The sequence below is a fragment of the Eulemur rufifrons genome, chromosome 21, assembly GCF_041146395.1.
Source record: "Eulemur rufifrons isolate Redbay chromosome 21, OSU_ERuf_1, whole genome shotgun sequence".
Lineage (NCBI taxonomy): Eukaryota > Metazoa > Chordata > Mammalia > Primates > Lemuridae > Eulemur > Eulemur rufifrons.
In genome coordinates, this window is record NC_091003.1 from 13,315,856 (window position 1) to 13,339,243 (window position 23,388).

Here is a 23,388-nt window from a genome sequence, read left to right on the forward strand (position 1 = left end):
GCACAGGCCACTCACTCCCCTGCTAATATTCTCGGAGTCGCGCCCCCAGAGGTCTCCTGCTGACCCACGTGGAAGTGTGAAGCCAGCAACTGCTGCAGAGTTCTGTCGCTATCAACCCCCCTTGTGGCACTGCAGCCTCTAAACAAAACGTCTCGGGCCTGGCAGGGCTGGGAGGCCCGGAAGGGGCGGGGAAGGGGCACCTTGTGGAGGGGAAGAGGCACCTCGTGCGGGACCTGCCCAGTGGTTTCCCAGATAGAGCCTGTGGGAACGCAGAGGTCCTGGAGGCAGAGAGGGAAGGAAGGGAGGAGGGTGGTGGGAGAGGCCCAGGGACTCAGCAGCCAGAGGCGGAAAGAAAGAGGATGTGTTGCGGACAGCAAGCGTGGGAGATGGGGCTCCAGGGCAAGTGACCTCTCAGACACGGGATCCCAAGTCCCACATGGCCCAGCACAGAACACCCTCCCCCGCCAAGAGCAGCCATCACACAGGGCCCTTTGTCCCAGTGTCCCGGCCTCCTGATCCCCTCGCCCTGAGTGGCTGGGGGCACCCAGGAAGGAAGGAATGTCCCAGCTGAGCGTTTCTCTGGCTTCACCGACTGCCGCGGCAGCTCAGTCCCCACGCAGACGGGCCGGGCCCTCCCTCCCCTGTATCCTGGTATCCCGGCAAGGCCAGGGCACTGAGGGGTCCCTAGCCCAGGGGCGAGGCACCCTAACACCGAGGGGCCAAGGTCCAGCGACTCGCACTGAGGTAAGGGAGGAGAAGGATGAGGGAGGGCGGTAGGGCAGGGAAGGAGGGGTCATAGGGCACCTTAAAATCCGACAATGAAGCCATCAGCTCGTCCAGCTCCCTGGTGGCAGAGGAGGCCGAGATGCGTGTCTGCTGCTGGCTGGAGACTCGCTGAGGGCTGCCCATGTCGCCCTGGTTCACAGTGATGGCGGGGCTGCGGGGCAGGCAGGCTTCAGCAGGGAGCCCAGAGTCCAGCCCCAGGCATCCCAGGGGATCGGACCAACATCTCAGCTCCCCCAACCCCAGGGAAGCCCACTGGCTCCCAATCTTTCCTGGGAACCCACCACTGGGAGGGGCCTGTCAGCCAGGGGGACAGCTCCGAGGTGAGCTGGCTGGGGAGAAGAGAGGGTGGTTCAAACGGCACCTTTCCCAAGAAGACTCCTCTGGCCCTCCAGCCCAAGTGAAAGCTCGCCTGTTAACCAAGCCCCGGCACCCTGTATGTTTCCTCCACAACACTGTACATAGGCGTGAGATTATTACAACAACATGATAACCCTAATGAGAGCTCACATGATTAAGCACTTGCCATGTGTATCACGTGCTACGAGCCAGAAACCTTTCCAAGCGCTTTACATGGATTATTTGGTCTCACCCCTACCGAGGTAGGTGGTCTTGTCCCTGATATCCCATAACCCCTCATCCCATTTTACAGATGAGAAAACTAAGGCTTGAGAGCTGACAGTAACTGGCAGAGCCAAGATTTGAGCCCTATTGTGTGGCTGTGGCTCCAAAGCCTGTGCTAACAGCTGCTAAGCTGCAGGCGCCCTTGGTGTGCACGACGTCCATCTTTTCGGATTGGCAGTGGCGGGCTGAAGGCAGGATGGTGCCCACGTGACTCACCACTACACCCCCAGTGCCTGGCAAACAACGGGCACTTGATGGAATGGGTGACACCAGAGCTAAGGGGACAGACACTGCAACCCGGGCACTGGCTGGGCCAAACCTTCCCCAGCGGGGAGAGCCCAGGGGGTACTCACACGGGGCTGGGCACAGAGCTCTCCAGTTCATCCAAGAGACTCTCCACGCTGGGCCGCACGTCCTCCAGGCCCCGGCCCCCATTCCGCTTGGGCTTCTCTTTTGTCAGGGGCCCGGCTTTGCCCCCCACAGGGCTGTTATTCTCCGGGATGCCATAGTGGGGGCTCAAGGCCCCGGGAAGTGGGGGGCTTGAGTTGGCCTCATCTTGGAGAGAGAGAGGGAAAAAGGCTGCTTAGCCCCTAAGCCCTCTGGGGAGCCAGAGGCCAGCGGCCGGGCCGGGGGGTCAAACGGCACCTTTCCCAAGAAGACTCCTCTGGCCCCCCAGCCCAAGTGAAAGCTCGCCAGGCCCCGGTCCTACCTGCAGGGAAGCCTGGGGGGTTGTGCTGCACGGCGTTCAGTTCCAGCAGCAGGCGGTCGAGTTCAGAAAGGTTGCTGCCCAGGGAGGAGCTCATTACGGTGGGTGAAGGCTCAGCCGATTTCTGCTTGTTGGGGAAGCTTCGGGAGGCAAAGGAAAGAAGACGGTGAGATACTCTCCGGCCTTGCGCTGGCTTTCGGTCCCCAGATTCTCAAGGAGAGTAAGGCGGAGGGGGACGAAGTCTCCCCCAGCAAGAAGACAGAGGGCAGGGAAGGGATGTCGTGAGAAGAGGGGAAGAAGGAAGTTTTGCATCAGTTCCTCAACTACACGGAGACGTTGTGACAGCCCAGCCCGCCCGCTGCACGGAGACGGCAGCGATCGGGCAGACGGGCCAGGCAAGAGGTAGAAGAGGTGGCCAGGGGCCTCAGGGCCTCCTGCAGCTTAAACCAATGACCCCAGCGCCACTTGTCATGCCTGTTCCCCGGCCTCAGCTGCCTCCAGCCCTGCCCAGGTCCCTGAGATTTCTGGGCAGGAGGGGAAGGTGCCGGGGAGGGGCTGGCCAGTACCTGTAGACGTGCTCCTCCTCGCCCGCTCGGGAACCCGGAGAGCCGTCCTGAGGGTTGGAGGCACTGGAAGTTTTGGCACTGGAGCCGTACACAGGTGACGGGGACTGAGGCTGCAAGAAGGAAGGTGCTCAGAGCGCCCCCCCCCCCGCCCCCCACGAGGGAAGGAAAAGGAAGGGGGGACAGAAACAGCCCGAGTCACCCCCAGAAGGTTCCTGCTCACAGCCAGTCTCACCAGGGAGTTTCCAGTCTGGCCAGGAGACCTGTGATTAACACTTGGTCACTGCCCCCTCACGTGGTGGGCGGGAAGAGCAGCGTCTGGTCGGGGAGAGCTGGTTCCCCCAATTCCATTCCTCCACCAGCTCCCCCAGCCCCTGCCACATAGGCTCCTTCTGCCCTCCAAGCCTCCGGGGGCTTCCCAGCCCCTGTCCCCACCCTACCTGCTGGTGGATGAATCGGGAGCCGCTGGGCTGCCACTGGTCTAGGGGGTCGAGGATCGTGCCATTGAGGGCCTCGCTGGATGGGGGTGGAGGGACAGGGGGCGGCACGGCAATCTCCTGGTACGTGTGGTTTCCAGTTGGGTACGAGTAGGGGGTCTCCTCGGACAGGAACACGGGCCGTTTGGAGATGTGGGAGGTGGTGGACTCCAGGTCCGCGAGCAGGGCATCTGCGGAGAGAAGGCGCGGAGAGCAGGTAAGGACCAAGGGCCCTGGGAACTCCCAGTGGCAGGGCCCTCCCTGCCTGCACCTCAAGAGTTAATGCCTTCTAGCACCTGCCCCACCCACAGGAGAACAACCAGCCTCAGGACAGGAAGCTGCCGGCCCAGACCAGCCTGGCCAAGAACCGGCTCCCAGGGCTGACCTCTCCTCCCCAGCCCAGACCCAAGGTGCCCTGGAGGCTCACTCCTGGGGCTGGCCCTGGGGCCACTCCTACCTCTGGGACTCGCGCACCTGGCTCTGCGTCCCCTCCTGACAGGGCTGCACCGCTGGCCTGGCCGTGAGTGAGAAATGCCTGCCCGGACCTCTGAGTCCTCTGAGTCTGCAGGGCCCCGCAGAGAGAATGGGCGGGAGGGGCCCCACGTCACGGGGAGGGGCCCGGGCAGTGCCAGGCCCTCACTTCACTTCCAAGAGCTTAGGCTTTTTCAGCCCCCAGAGTGGAGGGGGGAGCCTGAGGTGGTACCTGCCCCCCTGACCAGGTAGAAGCAGAACCCCATCCTCCGAGCTCCTCCTGAGGCCCCAGGCCAGGGGGCAAGGTGTGTGGGGAGGTGCAGGCTGGAATGGGCTGGTGCAGCGGCCCCCACCCGTGCAAGAATGCCCTGTCGGCTGTTTCTGTGGAAGCTTGGCCAACAGCCTGGCCCCAGAGGCTCCAGGGCCCCACTATTCTGCTTTTAACAGTAGCAAAGGAGCCGAATCAGCCTCGGTGCAAGCTTCCATTACCCTGACACCTGGCAGCCAACAGGGGGGCCCTAGGTCTGCCCCATCCCCAGCCGAGAAGGGCACAGCTGGAAGGGAAAGGGTAGGAACTGCTGACCCCCCATCCCCTCCCCTCCCAGGACCCTTAACAGCCCCACAGCCCAGACAGCCCGGCCCCAGATGCCACACCCTCATTCTTGCCGTGCTCATGGACTTGCTCACTCTCGGCTCCCTGGTAACCTGCCGGGGTCAGGGAATGCTCGATCTCTAGCCCTCAGGATAATCATCATCAAGAAACTAATGGCCAAGTTCATTGCCATTTCCTAGTACCAGGCACTGTGCTAGGCATGCTGCACAAACCTCTCAGCTGATCCTCCAAATACTCTATCAGGTTGGAATTCTGACAAAGCCAGGGAGTGGCAGGACTGTCCAATTCCTCGGAAGCCCCAAACCCTAAAGACTGGCATGTACGAGGCTGCTGTGACCACAAGATGCCATATTTAAAGGGTTCAAATTCCTGAATGTCGGGAGCCCACGCTTTGAAGGCTGCCAGTCTGATGCTTCCTTGTGGCCCTGGCCCCGGCCCCTCCCCTACTCAGAGGAGGGAAGAGGGAAGCAAAGCCCTCACCCAGGGCCTCACCTTCCCCCAGCTGCCTGCCCTGATCTCCGACCGGAGGCTGGCCACACCTACCCCAGGCTCTGCCCAGATGGTTAGAGGGGAGTCTGACACCCCAGCTCCTCGTTCCTGGCTTCCGAGGAAGGTCGGTTCCTAGAGCCCTCCTCCTCCTCCTCCGGGTCCTCCAGAGAAGGTCTGGCTTCCTGTCTCTAGCAAACCGGAACTAGAGGGAGTTGGTAGATCTAGGTAACAGCAGAAAAGGAACCAGTGTCTAGGCCAATCCCAGTGGCCCCTCCAGGGCCACACCTGCTGCCCGGGCTTCACACAGTGTCCCCATTTCCTCTGGACTCAACCCCGCATGGGCAGGGCCCTTCTCCATCATGGGCAGAGCAAGCTATGACACCCCACGGAGCTCCCCAGAACAGGCAACAAGTGCGACCCTGGTAGGGACAGCGAGAGCAGCAGCCCTTCCTGAGCACCCACCAGGGACGGGAGCTGCACCTGTGCTTCCTACCTGCCTTCCTCATCACAATGACACTAGCATGGGTGGTGACTGACACCCAGAGGCAGAGGCATGTCCCCACACTGCCAAAGCTGGCCAAAGTGACAATGCTGGGCTCTGAACTCGGGTCTGTTGGGCTCCAAACACCCAACAGCAAGGAAAGGATCACCCTTCCCTGTCGACCATTCTGAATCAGGGACTCCGCCAAACGCCCACAGCCCCTCCTTGTGACGTGCTCGGCTTGGTTTATTGGTTTACAGATTAGATTCCGGTTTATGATTTCAATGGGCTCTTTTCAGCATAGATCCCTGTGTTGGTCGACTGTTGGTGAGAGAATGCAGTCCTGGTGACAGAGACACAAGGTCACTAGTTCTGCAGTTGAGGCAGACCTGAGTTTAAGTCCCCGCTCCTACACAATCCAAGCCACACAACAAATTGCTTAGCTTCCCTGAGCCTGTTTCCTCAGTAAACTGTGGTGAATAACCCTCACCTCATAGTGTGGGGGTGAGGTTTATAAAGGATAGGCAGATAATACAGTACATTGGAAGTTGCAAGTAGCACATTTTATTTGCTTTGTGAAATCCATAAAAATGTCTTCATCCAAGGAGAGCGGGGTAGGATGCAAAGCACCAACTTCTCCTCCTAAGTCTTTTCTGGGTAGAATATGGGCAGGACATGAAAAGGGCAACCTTGAAGATAAAAGTAAAATAATAAAGTAACATCCAAAGTGTGGCATGTGGGGCTGTGGGTCGAGCCTGTAATCCCAGCACTTCGGGAGGCCGAGGAGAGTGGATCGCTTAAGGCCAAGAGTTAAGTCCAGTCTGGGCAATGTAACGAGACTGCCATCTCTACAAAAAAATCTTAAAAAGTAGCCAGATATGGTGGCTTGAGCCTGTAGTCCCAGCTACTTGGGAGGCTGAGGCAGGAGGATTGCTTGAGCCCAGGAGTTGGAGGCTGCAGTGAGCTATGATTGCATCATGCACTCCAGCCTAGATGACAGAGCACAACCCTATAAATTTTTTTTTTTAAGTGTGGCATGTGTAGATGTCAGGGAGAAGGCAAAACATTTTCCAATTTTCTTGAAACTTTTGTCTGTCTGAGAGAAAGAGAGGAACCCCAGCAAGTACATACACAAGCCACCGGGTCTCTAGTACGGCTTCCTCCCCTCTCTCCACCCTTAGTCCTTACCTTGAGATTTGGACAGGACTTGATGTCCAAATCACTAGGCAAGAGGTAGAGGGGTTGGCCCCCAAAATCCCTTAAGAAAGGGGCTGGGCGCCGTGGCTCACGCCTGTAATTCTAGCACTCTGGGAGGCTGAGGCGGGAGGATCGCTCAAGGTCAGGAGTTCGAGACCAGCCTGAGCAAGAGAGAAAGAGACCCTGTCTCTACTAAAAATAGAAAGAAACTATATGGACAGCTAAAAATATACATAGAAAAAATTAGCTAGGCATGGTGGCACATGCCTGTAGTCCCAGCTACTCGGGAGGCTGAGGCAGGAGGATCGCTTGAGTCCAGGAGTTTGAGGTTGCTGTGAGCTAGGCTGACGCCACGGCACTCACTCTAGCCCGGGCAACAGAGCAAGACTCTGTCTCAAAAAAAAAAGAAAGAAAAAAGAAAGAGAGCCAGGAATATACGAGGCAGCCAAGGAGCAGACTCTGAGCTCTACTTTGGATTCCAACGGGTGCAAATGCCTGATGTTTCCCCACAGACTGCAAAAGGGTTAAGTGCCAAAGTCTCCTTGCAAGCTCAGCACACTCCTCCCCTGGCTTGAGTAAACAGAGCCAGCAGAGGGCTGCACAAAGGGGTCCACCTGCAGGCAGAGCCCCATCCTAGCAGGTTCCCCCAGTTTGCAGCTACAGCCTTTCATTGGGCCTTAAATATTCCTTCTACTCATACCCCATGGAAGGTGTCAGGCTGTCCCTTCTTCGGAGAAAATGGTACCTACTGGAGCCCTGCAAGACCAGAAACACACCCTGCCTTCCCACGTGCTGGGAAGACAGGTTCCAGATACCCTGCCTGGAAGCCCTCATTCAGGCTAAGGAAGGCCTCAAACTTCCTTGGCATTACTCTACTAAGTTTCTGGGTCCTGTCCCAAGGCCCTCCAGACCCTTCCCCCTGCGGAGGAAGCTCTCCCTGGGACTTCCATCCCCTTTCTGGAGGAAACCACGCTGGACTCTCCAGCCTTTTTGCCTCTTTGGGCCGGCTGACACAGGCCCTGGCACTTGCACCCACAGAAAAGGGAAAGCCAAGGTCACTGGACAAGGCAATGCAATGTGCTGGGGGGTGGGAGGGGCAGGCTGTCTGGAGGCCAGGGGCAGGTCGGGTGCAAAGTGCCCAGCAGGCCAGGAGCAAAGGCCACAGAGCTACAGAGAGAGCCCTGGCGAGGAAGGGGTGCGGACCTCCGCCGTGCCCACCAGGGGGCGGCATTGGCCAGTCGGCCTCCTGCCACTGGGCTAACCAAAGGTAACCAGCAATCACAGACTCCTCCAGCTCCGCCGGGGAAGACCGGGAGCCTCTGGCCAAGGGCGCAGTGGGGAAGTTTCAGTCCCGAGAGAACTCCGCTGAGCTTGAGGGACAGAGCAGGCCACTAGCAGGAGCGCGAGATGGCCTGGGTGCCAAGGCCCCCGGGCCGTGCCTGAAAAACACTATCATTTGAAGGCGCGACCCAAGTGTGACACGCAGCCTGGCAGGGCTCCAGAGACCCAAAGGGACGCACGGCCTGGCTTCCAGTGCCCTCTTCGCAAAGCAGCTCCACGCACGCCCCCGTTTCGACCTCACGGCTGTGCCTGGTCTGAGCAGCAGCGGCTTTGGGCCGGGAGGCGGCCCAGGGCAGGCAGAGAGGAAGAGGCCCTTTCCCGGCCACAGCGACCAACGACCAAGGACCCACACCCAGCGTGATCCTTAGGAGCGGGTGGGAGCTGCTGTCCCCCAGTCCTGCCAGTCCCGCCACTGCTCTGCTCGGAGGAGGAGGGGACTGAGGGGCCGGTCTGCCCGGATTCCACCGCAGATGCAGCTGCGCCCCTCACATTCCCATGCCAACCCAGGGGGGGAGGGGGCCCAAGGTCCCCTAGCGCCCCCAATGGGGGGGATGTCCCCAGACTTCAGCTCTGGGGACCCAGGCTGACACACTGACACATGACACTCAATACTAGATTAAAGAGAATCAATGAAACCCTTCCACCCCCACTCCCAACTAGAAACAAGTCAGGGCTCTTTCACAAGCCCGGCTTCATCCTCCTACCCCAGCCCCCGCCACATCTTAGCGTGTGATAAAGGCTGTCAGGAACCAAGGCCTGGAGCTGGACAGGCGCCAAGAGAGATGAGATAAAGGTCCATCTCTTGGGGGCGGGGGGAGGACCCAGAGCTATTCCATTCTCTCCTCCCCGGCTCTGAGGACGCAGATGTTACAACTTGCACAGGGGAATTCTGAGTCACACACACTGCGCAGGGGCTGGATGGCTTGCATAGGCTCCTTCACTGCTCTTGTGCCTCAGTTTCCTTGTCTGCCCCGTAGGAATTCTACCATTTTACTCACAGGATTGAGATTAAATGAGAAAAATAGATACAAAGTGCTTACTTAGCACAGCGCCTGGAATAGCGCACACAGTAAGTGGAGTTGCTAAGCCGATGCAAGCTCCCTACCAGAGAGGGTTTTCGCCCTAGGAGAGAAAAGAGAAATAACCTCCCCACCCCAATCCCACTCCTGAGGGCGAGGGATGCCACAACCTAGTCCTGGACCAGCAGGAAGGGTGATCATTCTGGTGAGAACAAAGTTGTGGGGAGAAGCCACCGCACCAGGGCTCCACCTCCAGACCCACAGGTGGGACAGGAAAGCGGGGGGCGCTGAGCTGGCTTTCTGGTCCCATCCCTGAGCTTACGGGCTGCCCTGCCACACCAGTCCCCGAGCCTGGGCCCCTGCCATCTGCCCACCTTTGCCACTTTGGACTCCTCCATCCAGCATCCCCGGGCAGAACTAGAAGAAGTACTTTTCTCGCTGGCTCACCCACCTTCTTTCCAAAGGCCAGTTTAATTCAACTTTCATCGCCCCAGGCCCCCAGGGAGGGACTGGCACAGCTTCCTTCGGAACTGACAAGAAGAAGGAAGGAGCAGCAAACACCACCCTGAAAGCTCCAGCTCAAGCAGCAGGGGGCTGCCAGGGCACAAGGGCCTCCCCAACAGCCCAGGGCCAGCTGTCTGTCCCTGCCATTTAATACGAAACCCGGACTCCCAGAGAGACAGCACCAGCTCTGCAAGTCCCCGCCCGGAGGGCGTCTGGAGAGCCCAGCCTATGTTATTGGGGACTGAACTCTGGGCAATGGAAATATCGGCCCCCTGCTGACCACCTAGGCAGCCGTGGTAGCCTCGAGTGTCAGAGAAACTACTAGGCTTCCTGCCCGAGCCCAGGGATACAAGCAGTAAGCAGGGCCTGGCCCTTCCTAAGGAAGGAGCTACGTAAACAGCAGGACCAGCTCAGGGATGGTCTCATCTCAGCCCCTTTGGTAAGACTCTTCCAGATTAGGAAGGAGAGCAGAGCAGAGCAGAGCGGGAAGGCAGGTCTCCCCCCTTCCCTGGCCCCAAGTCCCTCTCCCCTCCCCCAGCCCGGAGCACATGAGCAGTTAGAGCGGAGGTAATCTAATCCGCAGCGGGGTGCTTTTACTCCGTGAGTAACTCCCCAGGAATGGGGAGCTGGGTATATTTATCCTGATAACCGTCCTCAGAGGAAAGACAGATCTGTGGCCAGTAAGGACCAATCCACAATTAGGGCAGATCCACTCTGCCCCCACCCAGCCCCGGGACCTAGGGCCTGGACACTGACTAGGAAGGAACTCAGTCTCCGGGAGGGGCCTTCCCTGCCAATCTGGGCTCTTGTCAGCTGTCTCCTCTCCAAGAATTGAGCTCCAGAGAGCAGGGGCCTTGTCTTGTCTTGCTTGATGCCATATCCCCAGGAGCTAGAATGAATGGCTGAATGATGGGGGGCTGTGAAGAGGAGGAGGATGGGAACGGAGCAGTGGGCAGAGAAAGTAGCCAGTGCCGAGGAGCAGGAGCCAGGATGCCCTGATCCGAGCCTGCTGGGTGCCCGTCAGCAGATCCTGGAACCTCTCTGGACGTCTTCTCGAGCAGTAGAATGGGCAGAACCCGACTTGTCCCCATCCCTGGTAGCGAGCCCGGAGGAGATACTACTCAATTATGGGTGAGATTTATATAGCACCTTTGAGCTCTTTGGAGTTAGCCTAAAATCTAAATCCCAGATACTGCTATTATCTGAATCCCAGACAGGAACTGCTCTCCTCAAGGGGATGGATGAGAAACGATCAATACCATAGTGTCATTTAAATATTTAATAGCCATGCCTGGAGGTTAGGAAGACTCAGCCACCAATTCTCCTCCGCTGACTCATGCCTCACTCAACAGGAACTGCCATTTTACTCTCACAGCCCTCAAGGAAGTGTGGGCTGGGGGGGTGACACACAGGAAGCCAGGGGAGAAGGCCGGGAGTTTTCCAGTCTGCCTGCCGCTGGAGGAGGAGGGGATGGTCACTTGGATAAGGTGGTTCTTCCCTGGGCTTCCTACGCGCCTGTCATAGGAGGGTGATTTCCTGCCTGCTGATGAGCCCTTCCTTGCAGAGGCTGACACAATATGAGTATGCAGGCAGGCTCGCTTGTTTATTGGGTGCCTGGCTTGTACCCAAGGTCACAGGGCCCAGGTAACCGGAGATCCCGGAGAATAAAGGCTGAAAGGCAACTGCAGAGGTCACCCTGAGCTCCAGGCAGAAGTGCAATTGTGCCAGGCCCCTTTGCACCAGGCACGCCCACAGGGCCCACCCAGCAGGCCCCTGGCTGCTGCAACTTCCCCATCTGATCGGGCTCTGGGCAGTTAAGCAGCAGATGAAAAGAGGTTTACTCTGAACACCTCCGCACGCTGCTCCGGCTACAGGCACAGGAACGCGGTCCAGACAGGCCAAGAGCAGAGTCTCTTTCATATTGTAAATAACTCATCTCTCCCCTCCGAGATCAGTGGGCCCCTCCCTCCTCCAGAGGCTCCAGAACACCATGGACGCACCTCAGTGATCAGATTTCATCCACCTCTTCAGGTCACCCAGAGACTCTGGACCTTTTAAGGTCAAGTCTAGAGGCCCCTCTCAGGCCCAACCCACAGTTCCTTCAATGGGTAAAACCCAGATTTGTATACAAAAAGACAGTCAGCCTCGACCCAGGAGACTCATGTGCCGGAAAGGTTCTCAGCTATTCCAAATCTACCCCAATCCATTCCTGCAATCCAGGCCCTTGAGGCAAATTGTTCTGTTGCAGAGCAGGGCGGCTCCTCGGGCCTCTCACCCCTGCTAATCACCAACAGAGGTTAGGAGGGGCTCAGAAGTGAGTCATCCGCCCCACAGAGACCCAAACGAAAAGTTCAAAAGTTTGCCTGTTCCTGGGATGAGCTGCAGTCTTTTCACGATTTCACAGCAGCCGTTACCCACTCTTTGCTAGTCTGGTTCTGCCTAATGAACACGGCTCAAGATGACCATGCAACAGGCCAGGGCTTCCCCTTTTCAAAGGCAGCTGGGTCATTTCCCTAAAGCGGCTCTTGCTTGATTTCCTGATTGCCCGGTCCTCCTTCCTCATAGCCCCTTAATAGCTCCCGCATTAACTGGTCGCCAACTCGCACCACTTCCCGTCATCACTCGCCTCCCTTTCTGTCCATCACAGGCTGCCGACCCCTTGGACTGGCAGCCTCATGCAGTCCCTTCTCGAATTCATTCGCACCCCACTGCGCTGGGTTCTCCCAATCTGACACTTCCTGCAGACACCATCGGTCTGAGCTTCTGGGAGCCCTGCCTTTCTTGCGTGCACTCCACACTTCACTCCCGCCCTCCTACCGGAGTGCAGGCTCTCCGTGGACAGGAACCTCCTTCCCCACCTGGGTCCAGAGGGCTGGGATGAGTGTGTGCTGGGCACGGGGCAGTCACAATACTCACCCACTGATGCCCTCTCCCCTCTCTGCCCAGGGGACAAGGTCAGAACCCCTGGGGTTGGCATTCTGGTCTTAAGCCTCTCAGAATATGGCCCAAACTAGCCTTCACCACCTCCTTGGGCCCCCTCACTGCAACCCACCTCTTCCAGCTAAGCCGTGCCCCCCTGCCCTTTTCCCAGCTGAGCCTTTATTCACAATACTGAACGTGCCTCTCCCATTGGGATGTCCATACCCCCAGGGGACAGATGGAGGCCAGGGGTACAGGAAGCCACCTCAGGATAAACCCAGAACACCTTCTGAGGATTGAGTTTGCTCAGAAGCAAGAAATTTAAATCACTGTCTTAAATTGAAACAAGCAAGGCTACGTTATGGAGGCAAATGCAAAATGCAAGTGAAACCGTAAGATCAAAAGAGAGGCTTCAAAGAGATATTTTTGCACATGCTCTTGGGGACTTTGGAGATTTGGATACTGGGACGGTCCCAAAGCTCTTTGCACACCGTTCTGGCATCCCACCTGCACGGCAGTGTAGTGGAAAAAGGAGGCCTCCCAACAGTGAGTGGATGGGTTCAAATCCACCGCTTGCCAGACTGGGTAACAACTGCCTAGGTCATTCTTGGGCTTCAGTTCACTCGAACACCTCATAGCACACACGGTGCGTAATGGATGAAAAAGGAGGTGAAAGCCATCGTGGTGGCTGGGGATAAAATGAACGTGAGCGCCCCACTCTGACACAGAGGGGACACTCAGTAAATAAATTTGCATCACTGATCTTCATCTCCCTTAAGGCCGGGACGGGGAGGAGCTGGAGCCAGGGACGGCAGCCAGGGATCCTGGGAGCTGTGACAGGTTGTCACTAACTCGGGCCTTCTTGCTGAGCAAACCACTGACCTCACCCTGTGTCTCGGGTTCATTCCAAGTCCTCCTTGGAGAACATCTGCTAAGCGCAGCCGACACATTGCCTAGCAAGGACAGAGGCAAGAGGGAAACGCTGCAGGGCTCTGGCACCCCCCACCCCACCCCACCCCATCTCTACTGACTGCCGGGAAGTCACAGCCATCTGAGAGCCCTGTGGCTTTGAACCCAGAATTGCGACAATAGAAGGAACTGCCCAAGAGAGAGCCCTTGCTTCTGCCACGGAAGCCTCAAGCCTAGCAGAGTGCCAGGGCTGCATGGCCAGACAGCTCCGGAGGGGCCGAGGAGGAAGGGAGTGAAATACCCTTCCTGAGCATGTACTACAAGCGTGTACTACGAGCCTGGCCTCACAGTCGCGTTTTACAAATTAGGATGCAGATGGCCAGAGCAGTCCAATGAGCGTGCTCTGCAGGCAATCACAGTCCTCCACCGCCTGTCTGCAAAGCTCACCCGTGCTCCCCCCAAGAGGGGGCTGGCCCAGGCACCCATCTCCAGCCTCGACCTCGAGGAGGTGGCATAAGAATCCTCAGAAGACAGACAGGGCTCCACTGCGTGCACCAAACCAGCCAACTGAGGAGAGACAGAGAGACGGCTGGCCTGGACACTTCAACCCACAGTCGACCCAGACATTCTCTCAATGGACAGCCACGTGTCTCATCCAGCCACTTACTCTACTGAGCAAAAAAGCAGGCGGTTCCCAGTTTCTTCCTCTACACCACTGGTCCCACCTACCCCACGCCTGCAGAACGCACACGCACACTGGGGACACACGAGCCTGAGCCTGGAGCTGTCCTCCGCTCTGTGTCTCAAGCCTGATGTGAGATCAATCAGCCATGAGGTGTGCCACCACCAGTCCTTGGCTAACTATCATAAAGTATTGACACTTGCAACTGATTTGCTTTTGAGAAAATGAACTGACTCCATGACCGCCAGGCCCAGCCACATGCATTCCAATGTCTTCTTAAGAGAAAGAGCTGGGAAGTACACAGAACCCCAGACACACCCTCGGGTGTCATCTGAAGGGTGTGCCGTGGCAGATCACAAGTTGAAACCACTATCTTAGATGGTCAGGAGTTCTGAGAAGAAGTGGAGGAGGGGAGAGGAAGAGGCTCAGGCCAGCTGCTCCCGGAGCACTTCTCCAGCTAATCCTCAGTGACTCTTTCGCGTCCCTAGAAGGATCTACACCATCCGGCCTTGGGTCTTCTTGGTCTCACAGGTTTTAGGAGCCTAAACCTAAACTCAGAATTTGCTGAATTCAGGGCTCGAACTTCAGGGCACTAGGAAATGCTGGGGCCCCCTGACAGCTGGTATCACCACAGACAGTCGGCACCTCCTCAACAAAGAGTGGTCTTGGGAGGGTCCATCCCATGCACAGAAGCTCCAAGTCTCGTCTCAGTCCCCCTACCCCATCCCCGGGACCCTGGAGCTTTCCAGGCTCGCTCCCCAATCCTGCTTGTGGGGGGCAGGCCAGACCCGACCCGAGGCCCTGCTGGGATGGTATCACTGATCTACGAAGGAGGGATGCCTCCGGCCACTGTCCTGGAGAGGGCCACACCAAGGCCCAGAAAGTCTTGCCGACTCTCTGCACTGAGAAATCCGTCTCTTCCTGGACAGGCAGGAAGCAGATGGAGGCTGCAGAGTCACGCTGAGAAACCACAATAGAAAAAAAGGAGGGAAAACACTTTCTTCAAACAAAAAGCATCCTGGGAGACCTCTGGGCTCTGAGTCTCACTGGCAGGGTGCACACGTAGGGACATCAAGGTGCAGGGAAGAAGGACAGGGTAGGAAGAGATTCCAACAAGACTGCAAGAAGCCCACCAACCCCAGAGCTGAGGCAGCGAGCCAAGCAGATGCCAAGCCTCCTGGGTAGACCAAACAGAGGTGTCCGTGACCGGGGGCTGCCGTGGCAGACCACCCTGCTGTCCCAGGGCTCCCGCCTGGCCTCCCTCCACCATGGCCAGCTGGCAACACCAGGAGAATGAAGTGGGTGCGGGGATCCACCTCATCCCCAGTTTGGATTTTATTGCGGGAGACACTCCAGGGCTCTGGGAATCCAACCCAGCAGGGCCAGGACAGATGGCCACAGCAGCGCACAGCCGTAATGCCCAAAACATCACACAGGAAGTCCCCAGTGGACGCACACGGAGCATTCCAAAAGTTTGTTTGGAAGTTAGATTTTGAACCACAGAGAATGTCTTCTACTGGAAATAAACTCTGAGGGGTGACGGTGGGGTCACTAGTTCCACCGGATGCTAGGGTCTGCGGTGTCTGCAGAGACGCTCCCTCAACTCTGAGGAGCCGAGGGGAAGGGCCACCTGGGGGCAGAAGCAGGCCAGCCTAAGTCAGGAGCACCTGAACGCCATCGCCATCGCTCCTCGTCGTGTCTGCTCTGGGCCCGGCTGTGTGCGGTGCACGGGGGAGGGCGGGAGGGAGGTACAGCTGCCTTTGGATGCTCCTGGGCTAAACTTCCCAAGGACGACGGGACAAGAAACCCTGTACTTCTGCCCCCAACAGCTGTGCTGCACATCAGGGAGCCTCTGCTCGGAACACACCTGTCAGTTGGGGCTGCTGCGTCTCCTCCTGTCCATCTTTATGTTCAGGCATGAAACGGTCACCAAAGAAGTCAGGGAGCTGACCGAGCACCTGTCCCACTACTGCCCTTTTTGATGCCACTTGTTTTCTCCTTTTTATGATTCCTGTTTCTACATGAGAGAGAAAATACCAAAACCTAGGCACAAAAAGCAGCGGCCACGATACTCCCCTAGTGTCCGTGTCCTCTAGGGAGAAATCACAGGGACTGTGCCAGGCTTAAAGGCAAGGGCAAGTCAGTGTGGAGTGACAGAGAGCAAGTCCCCCAGGTCTCCTGACTCTACAGCTCCTTACCTCTCAGGCCTGCCTATCTTTTTGGTGAAACAGGAATCGTAAATGGCTATGGGCTGGACCAGATAATCTTCTAAGATCTCTCTCAGCAATAAACTTTTTTCCTCTTCTTCTTCTTCTTTTTTCTTTTTTTTTTTTTTTTTTTGAGACAGAGTTTTGCCCCATGGCCTTGGGTAGAGTGCAGTGGCATCATCATAAGCACACTGCAGCCTCAAACTCCTGGGCTCAAGCGATCCTCCTGTCTCAGCCTCCTGAGTAGCTGGGACTACAGGCGTGTGCCATCATGCCCGGCTAATTTGTCTATTTTTAGTAGAGATAAACTCCTGAGCTCAAGCAATCCTCCCACCTCGGTCTCCCAGAGTGCTGGGATTACAGGTGTGAGCCACCATGCCCGGCCAGAAATAGACTCTTAATTCTCCTTCTAGAGGGGATTATTGAAGCAGCAGGACCAGGGGACAGGAGGGTGGGGAGGCAACAGAGAATATGGCAGAGGCCACCAGCCTGAAGGCTGCAGGATGGATCCCCCATGGATGTGTTTGGGTGTTTTTAAGAAATCTGCGCTAATCTGAAGAAACCAAGAGATTTCCCATGAAAACCAAGATTTCTGGCTTCCCAGGAGCAGGCAGAAGAGCTGGCAGCCACTGGTTCACTCGGCTGCCTTCTCTGGATGCAGCATGCAGTTAGCTCCCTTTCCTTTTTTGCTCACTTCATGCATTCGCATCACCTGCCTGGCCTCGGCAGGTACGTGAGTGTGCAACAAAATGCAGCACGGGGTTTGGAGTTGAACAGCTGGGGTTCAAGTCCCAGCTCTGCCACTTGCTAGCACGGCACCTCTTTGAGCTCAGCTCCCTCGTCTACAGAACAGCCCCTACATCCTGGGGACTCTGGGATCCCCAAGCCTCACTCAAGCCAGTTGGAAGAACAAATAATATAACAAACATAGAGCAGTCCTGGCATATCACAAGCACATAGTCCATACATATTATTAGTGCCTATCAGGTGACACAAGGTGACAGATGGGGGCTGAGAAGCTGTCCCACCCACAAAACTGACATCCCTGACTGCCCCACCTGAGCAGGTGCAGGACAGCACCCAGCAGTACTAGCCATGAGCAACTGCGGAGGAGGAGCTCTGAACGGTGTCAATTGGGCAGCCCAATTCTCCCACATTGCCCCCAGATCCACTTGCTAAGACACCAGGACCAAACCGTCGGTCTCTGTCAACAAGCAGATCTTGGCTAAAAAGCTGAGAGGCTTTGCAGGACCCCACCAAAACTCCAATCTCTCTCCCCAGCTCGGAAGCCATCCCTAGACTCAAAGGGTCACCAAGTGAGAGCATCGGGAGTGGGAGCACCCCTGCACTCAGGGTGTGGGAGCTCAGTGCATGAGCAAAAGAGAAGAAGGGTGTTGCTGGTCCTCCAGGGAGTCTGGTCCAAAGGCCAATCTCCCGGCCGCATGGTGTTCCCAGCAAACATCTGCTCCCAGCAAACATCTGCTCCCAACAAATATCTGCTCCCAGCAAACATCTGCTCCCAAAAATGCAGGCACCCAGGAAGGAGGCTGGGAACTCTAACCATCTGAGGTCTCTACCTCCTAACTCTGCCAGAGCATTCAGCCATTGGAGCATCAACACTGGCCTGCCCAGGACTTACTCCAGGGGCCCTGAGTGTCAAGCATGACAGTGCCCACCTGCTCAGGGTAGCCTGCACCTGGGCCCACCTGGGCTCCTTCTGCTCACTCAGTTCAGCTCCCCCACCATGGGGCAAAAGGCTGCCCCATTCCCCCTTCTTCCAGGGTAAGGGAGGAAGAGAACCCCCCAGGGAAGGAGCTAAACTCTACACCAGAGATCTGCACGTGGCACCCACAGATCACCCTCTAGGGGCTCTGTGGACTGCCTGAAACTTCACACAGGATAGTGTGTGTGTCCCTACTACTTTGGGGAGAGGGTCCAAGAGTTGGGAATCCACGAAGGTGAAACCATTGCCCCGGGCTAGGGTTGACAGTGTGCTCCCGCCCCTCTCAGCTCCCTGCTTGGTCCTTTGAAGACAAGTTTGATGGCTTGGGGCTGAAGCAGCCTCACCTTCACCTCAATCCCAGGTGACTGGAATTTCTGGAATGGGACCTGCCTGGACTGACCCATGCCGCACACACTCCTCTCCAGGGAAGCCACCGCAGTTCAGGAGGCATAGAACGGACGTGGCCTCTCTTAGAGAGCCAAGGCTATCCTTGAAAAGGGCAGAACTAGCCGGGTGCAATGGCTAACACCTATAATCCTAGCACTTTGGGAGGCTGAGGTGGGAGGATCGATTAAGGCCAGGAGTTGGAGACCAGCCTAAGCAAGAGCGAGACCCTGCCATTCCTCTCACTGGGGCAGCATCACCTTTACCAGTGGTGGCTCCGATAACCTTCACAACACGTACTGCACCCAGGAGGGACAAAGGCATTGTCTGTCCCCAGGGAGCACTAGCTAGTGGGAGACCATCATTAATTGGGGGGGGGGGGAGGCGCAGAGTGGTCAGCAGAGGGCCCTGAAGGTGGCAGAGGGAAGGAGGGGCTTTCTGGGCAGAGGTGAAAAACAGCCTGGAAAAATGCCGAGACCGACGGGATTGGAGCTCAGTGTGCAAGTCCCAGCTTGGTGGAAGAGGAGTCGAGGGCCCAGGGCCTGCGGGGAGTCTGGACTTACAAGGGCAAGCCAGGGAAGGAAGGCGGTCGGCAGGGGAACGGCAGGACCAGGCTTGCACTTTAGATCACGCAGGCAGTTTGTAAATGGGAGATGGGCGGGAGGCAGGGCTCAACTGGAGGAAGACCAAGAGTTGCAACGCTTTAAATGAAACCAGGCAAACTCAAGGAGACCTGGTAACTGAGTGGATATGGAGAAGGAAAGAGGAGTGCAGGATGCCTCCCACGTTTGTTTCTTGCCAAAGGGATGGAACAGCCACCAGATGAGACAGGGAAGACAGGAGGGGGAGCAGAGCCCAGGGGAAGGTCCATCGCAGGGGTCAGGGCAGCAGGGACCAGGACTCAAGACAGAGGACAGTCAGAGCCACAGGGCTGCTGGAGCTGGGGCCCAAGGCCATTCTTTCCCAGGCCAAGTCACCTATGAATCTCTCAGGGGCCCAGAAAGTAGCAGGTTGGAAAATGATACGATGTTGCTACTCCAGTCTGCCCTTCTCCTGGACATAAGTTGTTCTCCCTGTCCAGCCTTGGGAGAAGCTCAGGAGGCTGCATGCAACCTGCTCCAGGAATTCTCAGAGCGCTCACGGATACCATGGGCTCCCTCCTTCTGCCAGCTCCCGTCTGCACTGAAGTCTGCCTCTGAAATCCAAATACAAAGCCAGCTCCATCTCGGACAGCTCTCCTCCAGGAAGAAGAGGGGCCCGGCTAAGCATGTTATCAGAGGAACCAGGTCCTTCCTGCCACATGAGCTCACCACTGGGGCCAGCAAGCCCAGGAAACAATCTCAGGCCCCAAACTCTCGTGGAAATGCCCTTCAGAACTGGCCCAGGGCTCCAGCCCCAGCTGAGCCCAGAGAGACTTTGCACAGATCTCAACATCTCACTGGAGGATAACAGATGCCCCAAAGGCTATCCCCAAAAAGGTCGTTCCATTGAGGATGCAAAGACTAATGAACGCTTATGCCCTTGTGGCTCAGGATGAGTTTGATTATACTGAAAGATCTCATTGGGAGGACACAGGGCACCAAATCACTACCAATGAACTCAGCACATGTGCACACGCACACACACCTCCTCCCTCCGGGCCTTTGCACGTGCTGTTCCCTCTCCCTAGACCACCCTTCTGTCTTCTTTACCAGGCTAAATCCTTTCTTATCCCTTGAGACCTCATATCAGCTCAGTTTTCTCTTCTGCAACACAAGGATAATAAGGATCCACCTTGTGTACCTAAAGAAAAAGTAATGTGTTGTTTTTATGCTGGGAGGCCTCTGCTGTAAGAGATTCCCAAGTCGCATTTCAGAGTGACCATCTATGTAAAGGACAAAGGTGTGAGGCTTTTCTAAATGTCAAGGTTCTAATTAAACACACAACTAAGAGTCAGATTAGGCTGGGCGCGGTGGCTCCTGCCTGTAATCCTAGCACTCTGGGAGGCCGAGGTGGGAGGATTGCTTGAGACCAGGAGGTCAAGACCAGCATGAGCAAGAATGAGACCCCCATCTCTACTAAAAATAGGAAAATTAGTAGGGTGTCGTGGCACACACCTGTAGTCCTGGTTGCTCGGGAGGCTGAGGCAGAAGGATCCCTTGAGCCCAGGAGTTGGAGGTTGCAGTGAGCTACGATGACGCCACTGCACTCTACCCAAGGTGACAGAGTAAGACTCTGTCTCAAAAAAACAAAACAAAAACCAAAGAGTCAGATCAAAGTACCATTTCCTCCAGGAAGCCTTCCTTGACCTCATTCCCTGGACAGGGTTTGAGTTCTCAAAGGATCATGCACTTCCCCTATGGGAGCACATTTCAAATTGGTGGGGACTGTCTGCCTAAGCACCCATGTCCCACAGCCTGTGAACAGCCCAGTGAGGGCAGGGACTGGGCCTGTATCCATCTTCACCCACTGAACATCCAGCAGAGCCTAGCACGTAATAAGGCTCCGTGGATGATACTGCACAAATGAATAAATGACCCCCACTGAGCCCGTGTGATGCTGAGATCCGCCTCGCCACTTCAGTTCCTGCCATCTTTTGGTCCTCGGTGAGAGCTCACTATGTGCAGAGCACAACAGCGGAGGGCAACACAGGAGCACAGGGCCCAAGTCCTCCCTGCTCTTCCATCCCAGGAACGTCTCATCCACTGTGATCTAGTCCCCACCACTCCTACCCTTTAAAAAAAAAAAAAACCAAGGGAATAGTCCATAAGACTTTGTGGCCGGAGCACAGCCCCTTGTGGGTACTTAAGGTTTAAACTCGCTGTGTGGCCTCGCTGGCTTCCTTTGTGGTGAGGTGGGCTCAGTGCACAGGAATGAGGCAGTGGGAGGGAGCCCAGGTTCCCAGACAGAGCTGGTGCCTGGGCCCAGGTGGCACTCTGGCTTGGTGCTAGGGAAGGTGGAGAAGGGGCATTACCAGGTGACAGGGTGAGAAGGAACAGGGAGAGTGGCAGCCCCAGGTTCTGCAGCTCTGGTCATACCTCTCCCCGTGGAGCAGAGGAGGCAGGAGACGTGAGCTGGAATGTGCGGATTCTCTGAAACGTGCACCGCTGGAATGTGTTAGCAACACCAGCCATGGGGCTGTGCGGCCCAGAGTGACTGATGGCATCATCGATTATCCTGACTGAGCCACAGATGAGATGAATCACAAGGCATGCACAGATTAGTGAGCCCGAGGCAGGGAGACTAGTCAGGGGAGAAAAAGACGACGAATTTTTAGAAGAGAAATGGAAGGGGAGAGGAAGAAAAAAAACCAATGTTTTCCCAACATTTTTGTTAATTTCTTTAGACTTTAAAAGCCTTTTTTTAAACAAAGGAACAAAGGATGACAAAAACAGTAAATTTGTAGATAAATATAAAAGATGGGGCCAGGTGCAGTGGCTCATGCCTATAATCCCAGCACTTTAGGAGGCTGAGGCTGGAAGGTTGCTTGAGACCAGGAGTTAGAGACTAGCCTGGGCAACATAGCAAGACCCAATCTCTGCAAAAAAAAAACAAAAAAAAAATTTTTTAATTAGCCTGGTGTGGCAGTGCACACCTGAGCCCAGGAGTTTGAGGTTACAGTGAGCTACGACTGCACCAGTGCACTCCAGCCTGGGTGACAGAGCGAGATCTTGCCTCAAAAAAAAAAAAAAAAAAAAAAGATGGCATGAGAGGAGGAAATGGAAATAAATTATTTATTATAAAGTTCTTACATTATACCTGAAATGGTATAATATGATTTGAAGGCAGACTGTGGTAAGTTAAACCTGCAAACCATACAGCAACCATGAAAATAATTAAACCAAAGAAGTATATATAGCTAAATAAGCCAAGAGTGGAGATAAAATGGAATCCTAAACAATACTCAGTAAATCCAAAAGAAGGGAGGAGAAGAAGAAAGCATGAGGAAGAGATGGCGCACGCAGAAAACACGTGGCAAGATGGCAGACTTCAGCCAACCATATTGATGATTACTTTAAATGTTAAAAGATCTACATGCTCCAATTAAAAGGTAGAAATTGTCAGACTGAGTAAAAATGCAACATTTAATATACGCTGTCTACAAGAAATACACTTTAAATATAGAGACGCATATATTCACAGTAAAGCAATGGAGAAAGATACACCACGCACGCACTAATATCAAGGAAAGTGAGTCAAGCGGCCCTTCGAGGAAGCCGGGTGGCAGCTGCCGTAGAGCTCTGGCCTGCCCTCACCTGCTGCTGACCCGTTACCGTTTGCCCTCGCAGAGGAACAATTGGGTCAGGAAGCCACGCCACAGCCAAGGCTTTTAAAGTCACCCCTGGAACAAGAGGTGGTGATTCACCGAAGTAGAATTACCCTAATGAGCCACAACGTCACATCCCTGGAGAAAGTGTGCCCTGACTTGATCAGAGGCACAAAGGAAAAGAACCCCAAAGTGAAGGATCAGCTCAGATGCCTACCAAGACTCTGAGAATCACTGTAAGAAACACACTGTATGGTGAAGATTCCAAGACACGGAACCTTCCAGATGAGAATCCACACGAGACTCATTGACCTGCAATGCAAGGTCCTCCCAAGACTGCTAAGCAGATGACATCCATCTGTATTGAGCCCGGAGTCGAGGTTGAAGTCATCACTGCAGATGTTTCAAGCAACTATTTTATTAAACTGAGTATCAGTTGTTAAAAAGAAGAAAAAAGAAAGAAAGTCAAAGTATTTCTTTTAACACCAGACAAGGTAGACATCCAGACAGGAACATCACCAGAGGTAAAGAGGAACATTTCATAATGAGAAAAGGGTCTATTCATCATGAAGAGGTAATCGGCCCAAATGCAGACACATCCGGTAACAGAGCCGCAGAGTGGATGCAGCAAACGCTGATAGAAAGGGAAAAGAGACAAATCCACATTGTAGCTGTCTGCAGAGTGGAGATTTCAACTCTCTCATATGAAAAGCTCAATAATTGAGAAAAAGCCCTTCAAAACGAAGCCAGGAGAGATAAAAGCAAATAACCCAGGAGTTGAAGAGCAAGAAGACAGAGAGGACTGACAGACGCTGGTCTGAAGAACATGAGGCTGCCCAGGCCATTGCTCACCAAGCAGAGGGGGCTGGACGAGAGCACACCAGCTCCCCCCACCCCCAGTCATTTTCAGTCCCCGATAAATCGGGGTGGGGGTCAGTGTTCAACACCCCTGTGCACCTGGGTGATCGCCTTCTCAATCACTGCATCCCCAAGGATGCTATACGTGATCCACGCGTGACTTGCACATACATGAAACATACACATAGGCACA

The 23,388-nt window shown here is 55.5% G+C and overlaps 1 protein-coding gene across 6 annotated transcripts in view; it reads right to left on the reverse strand.

Moving 5' to 3' along the window:
- The window catches only part of PXN (paxillin), a 44,761-nt gene that overhangs the window by 7,477 nt on the left and 13,896 nt on the right, over positions 1-23,388 (reverse strand). For 5 of the 6 annotated variants that reach the window (XM_069496884.1, XM_069496882.1, XM_069496881.1 and 2 more), the window contains exons 1-5: positions 3,117-3,350; positions 2,680-2,789; positions 2,117-2,253; positions 1,761-1,962; positions 805-937 (exon numbers count right to left, since the gene is read on the reverse strand). In XM_069496884.1, the coding sequence (XP_069352985.1) occupies positions 805-937; positions 1,761-1,962; positions 2,117-2,210 (429 nt within the window). In that variant the 5' untranslated portion in view covers positions 2,211-2,253; positions 2,680-2,789; positions 3,117-3,350. Of the gene's footprint in view, positions 1-804; positions 938-1,760; positions 1,963-2,116; positions 2,254-2,679; positions 2,790-3,116; positions 3,351-23,388 lie in introns of those variants that run through there. The other variant, XM_069496883.1, reaches the window with a different exon arrangement.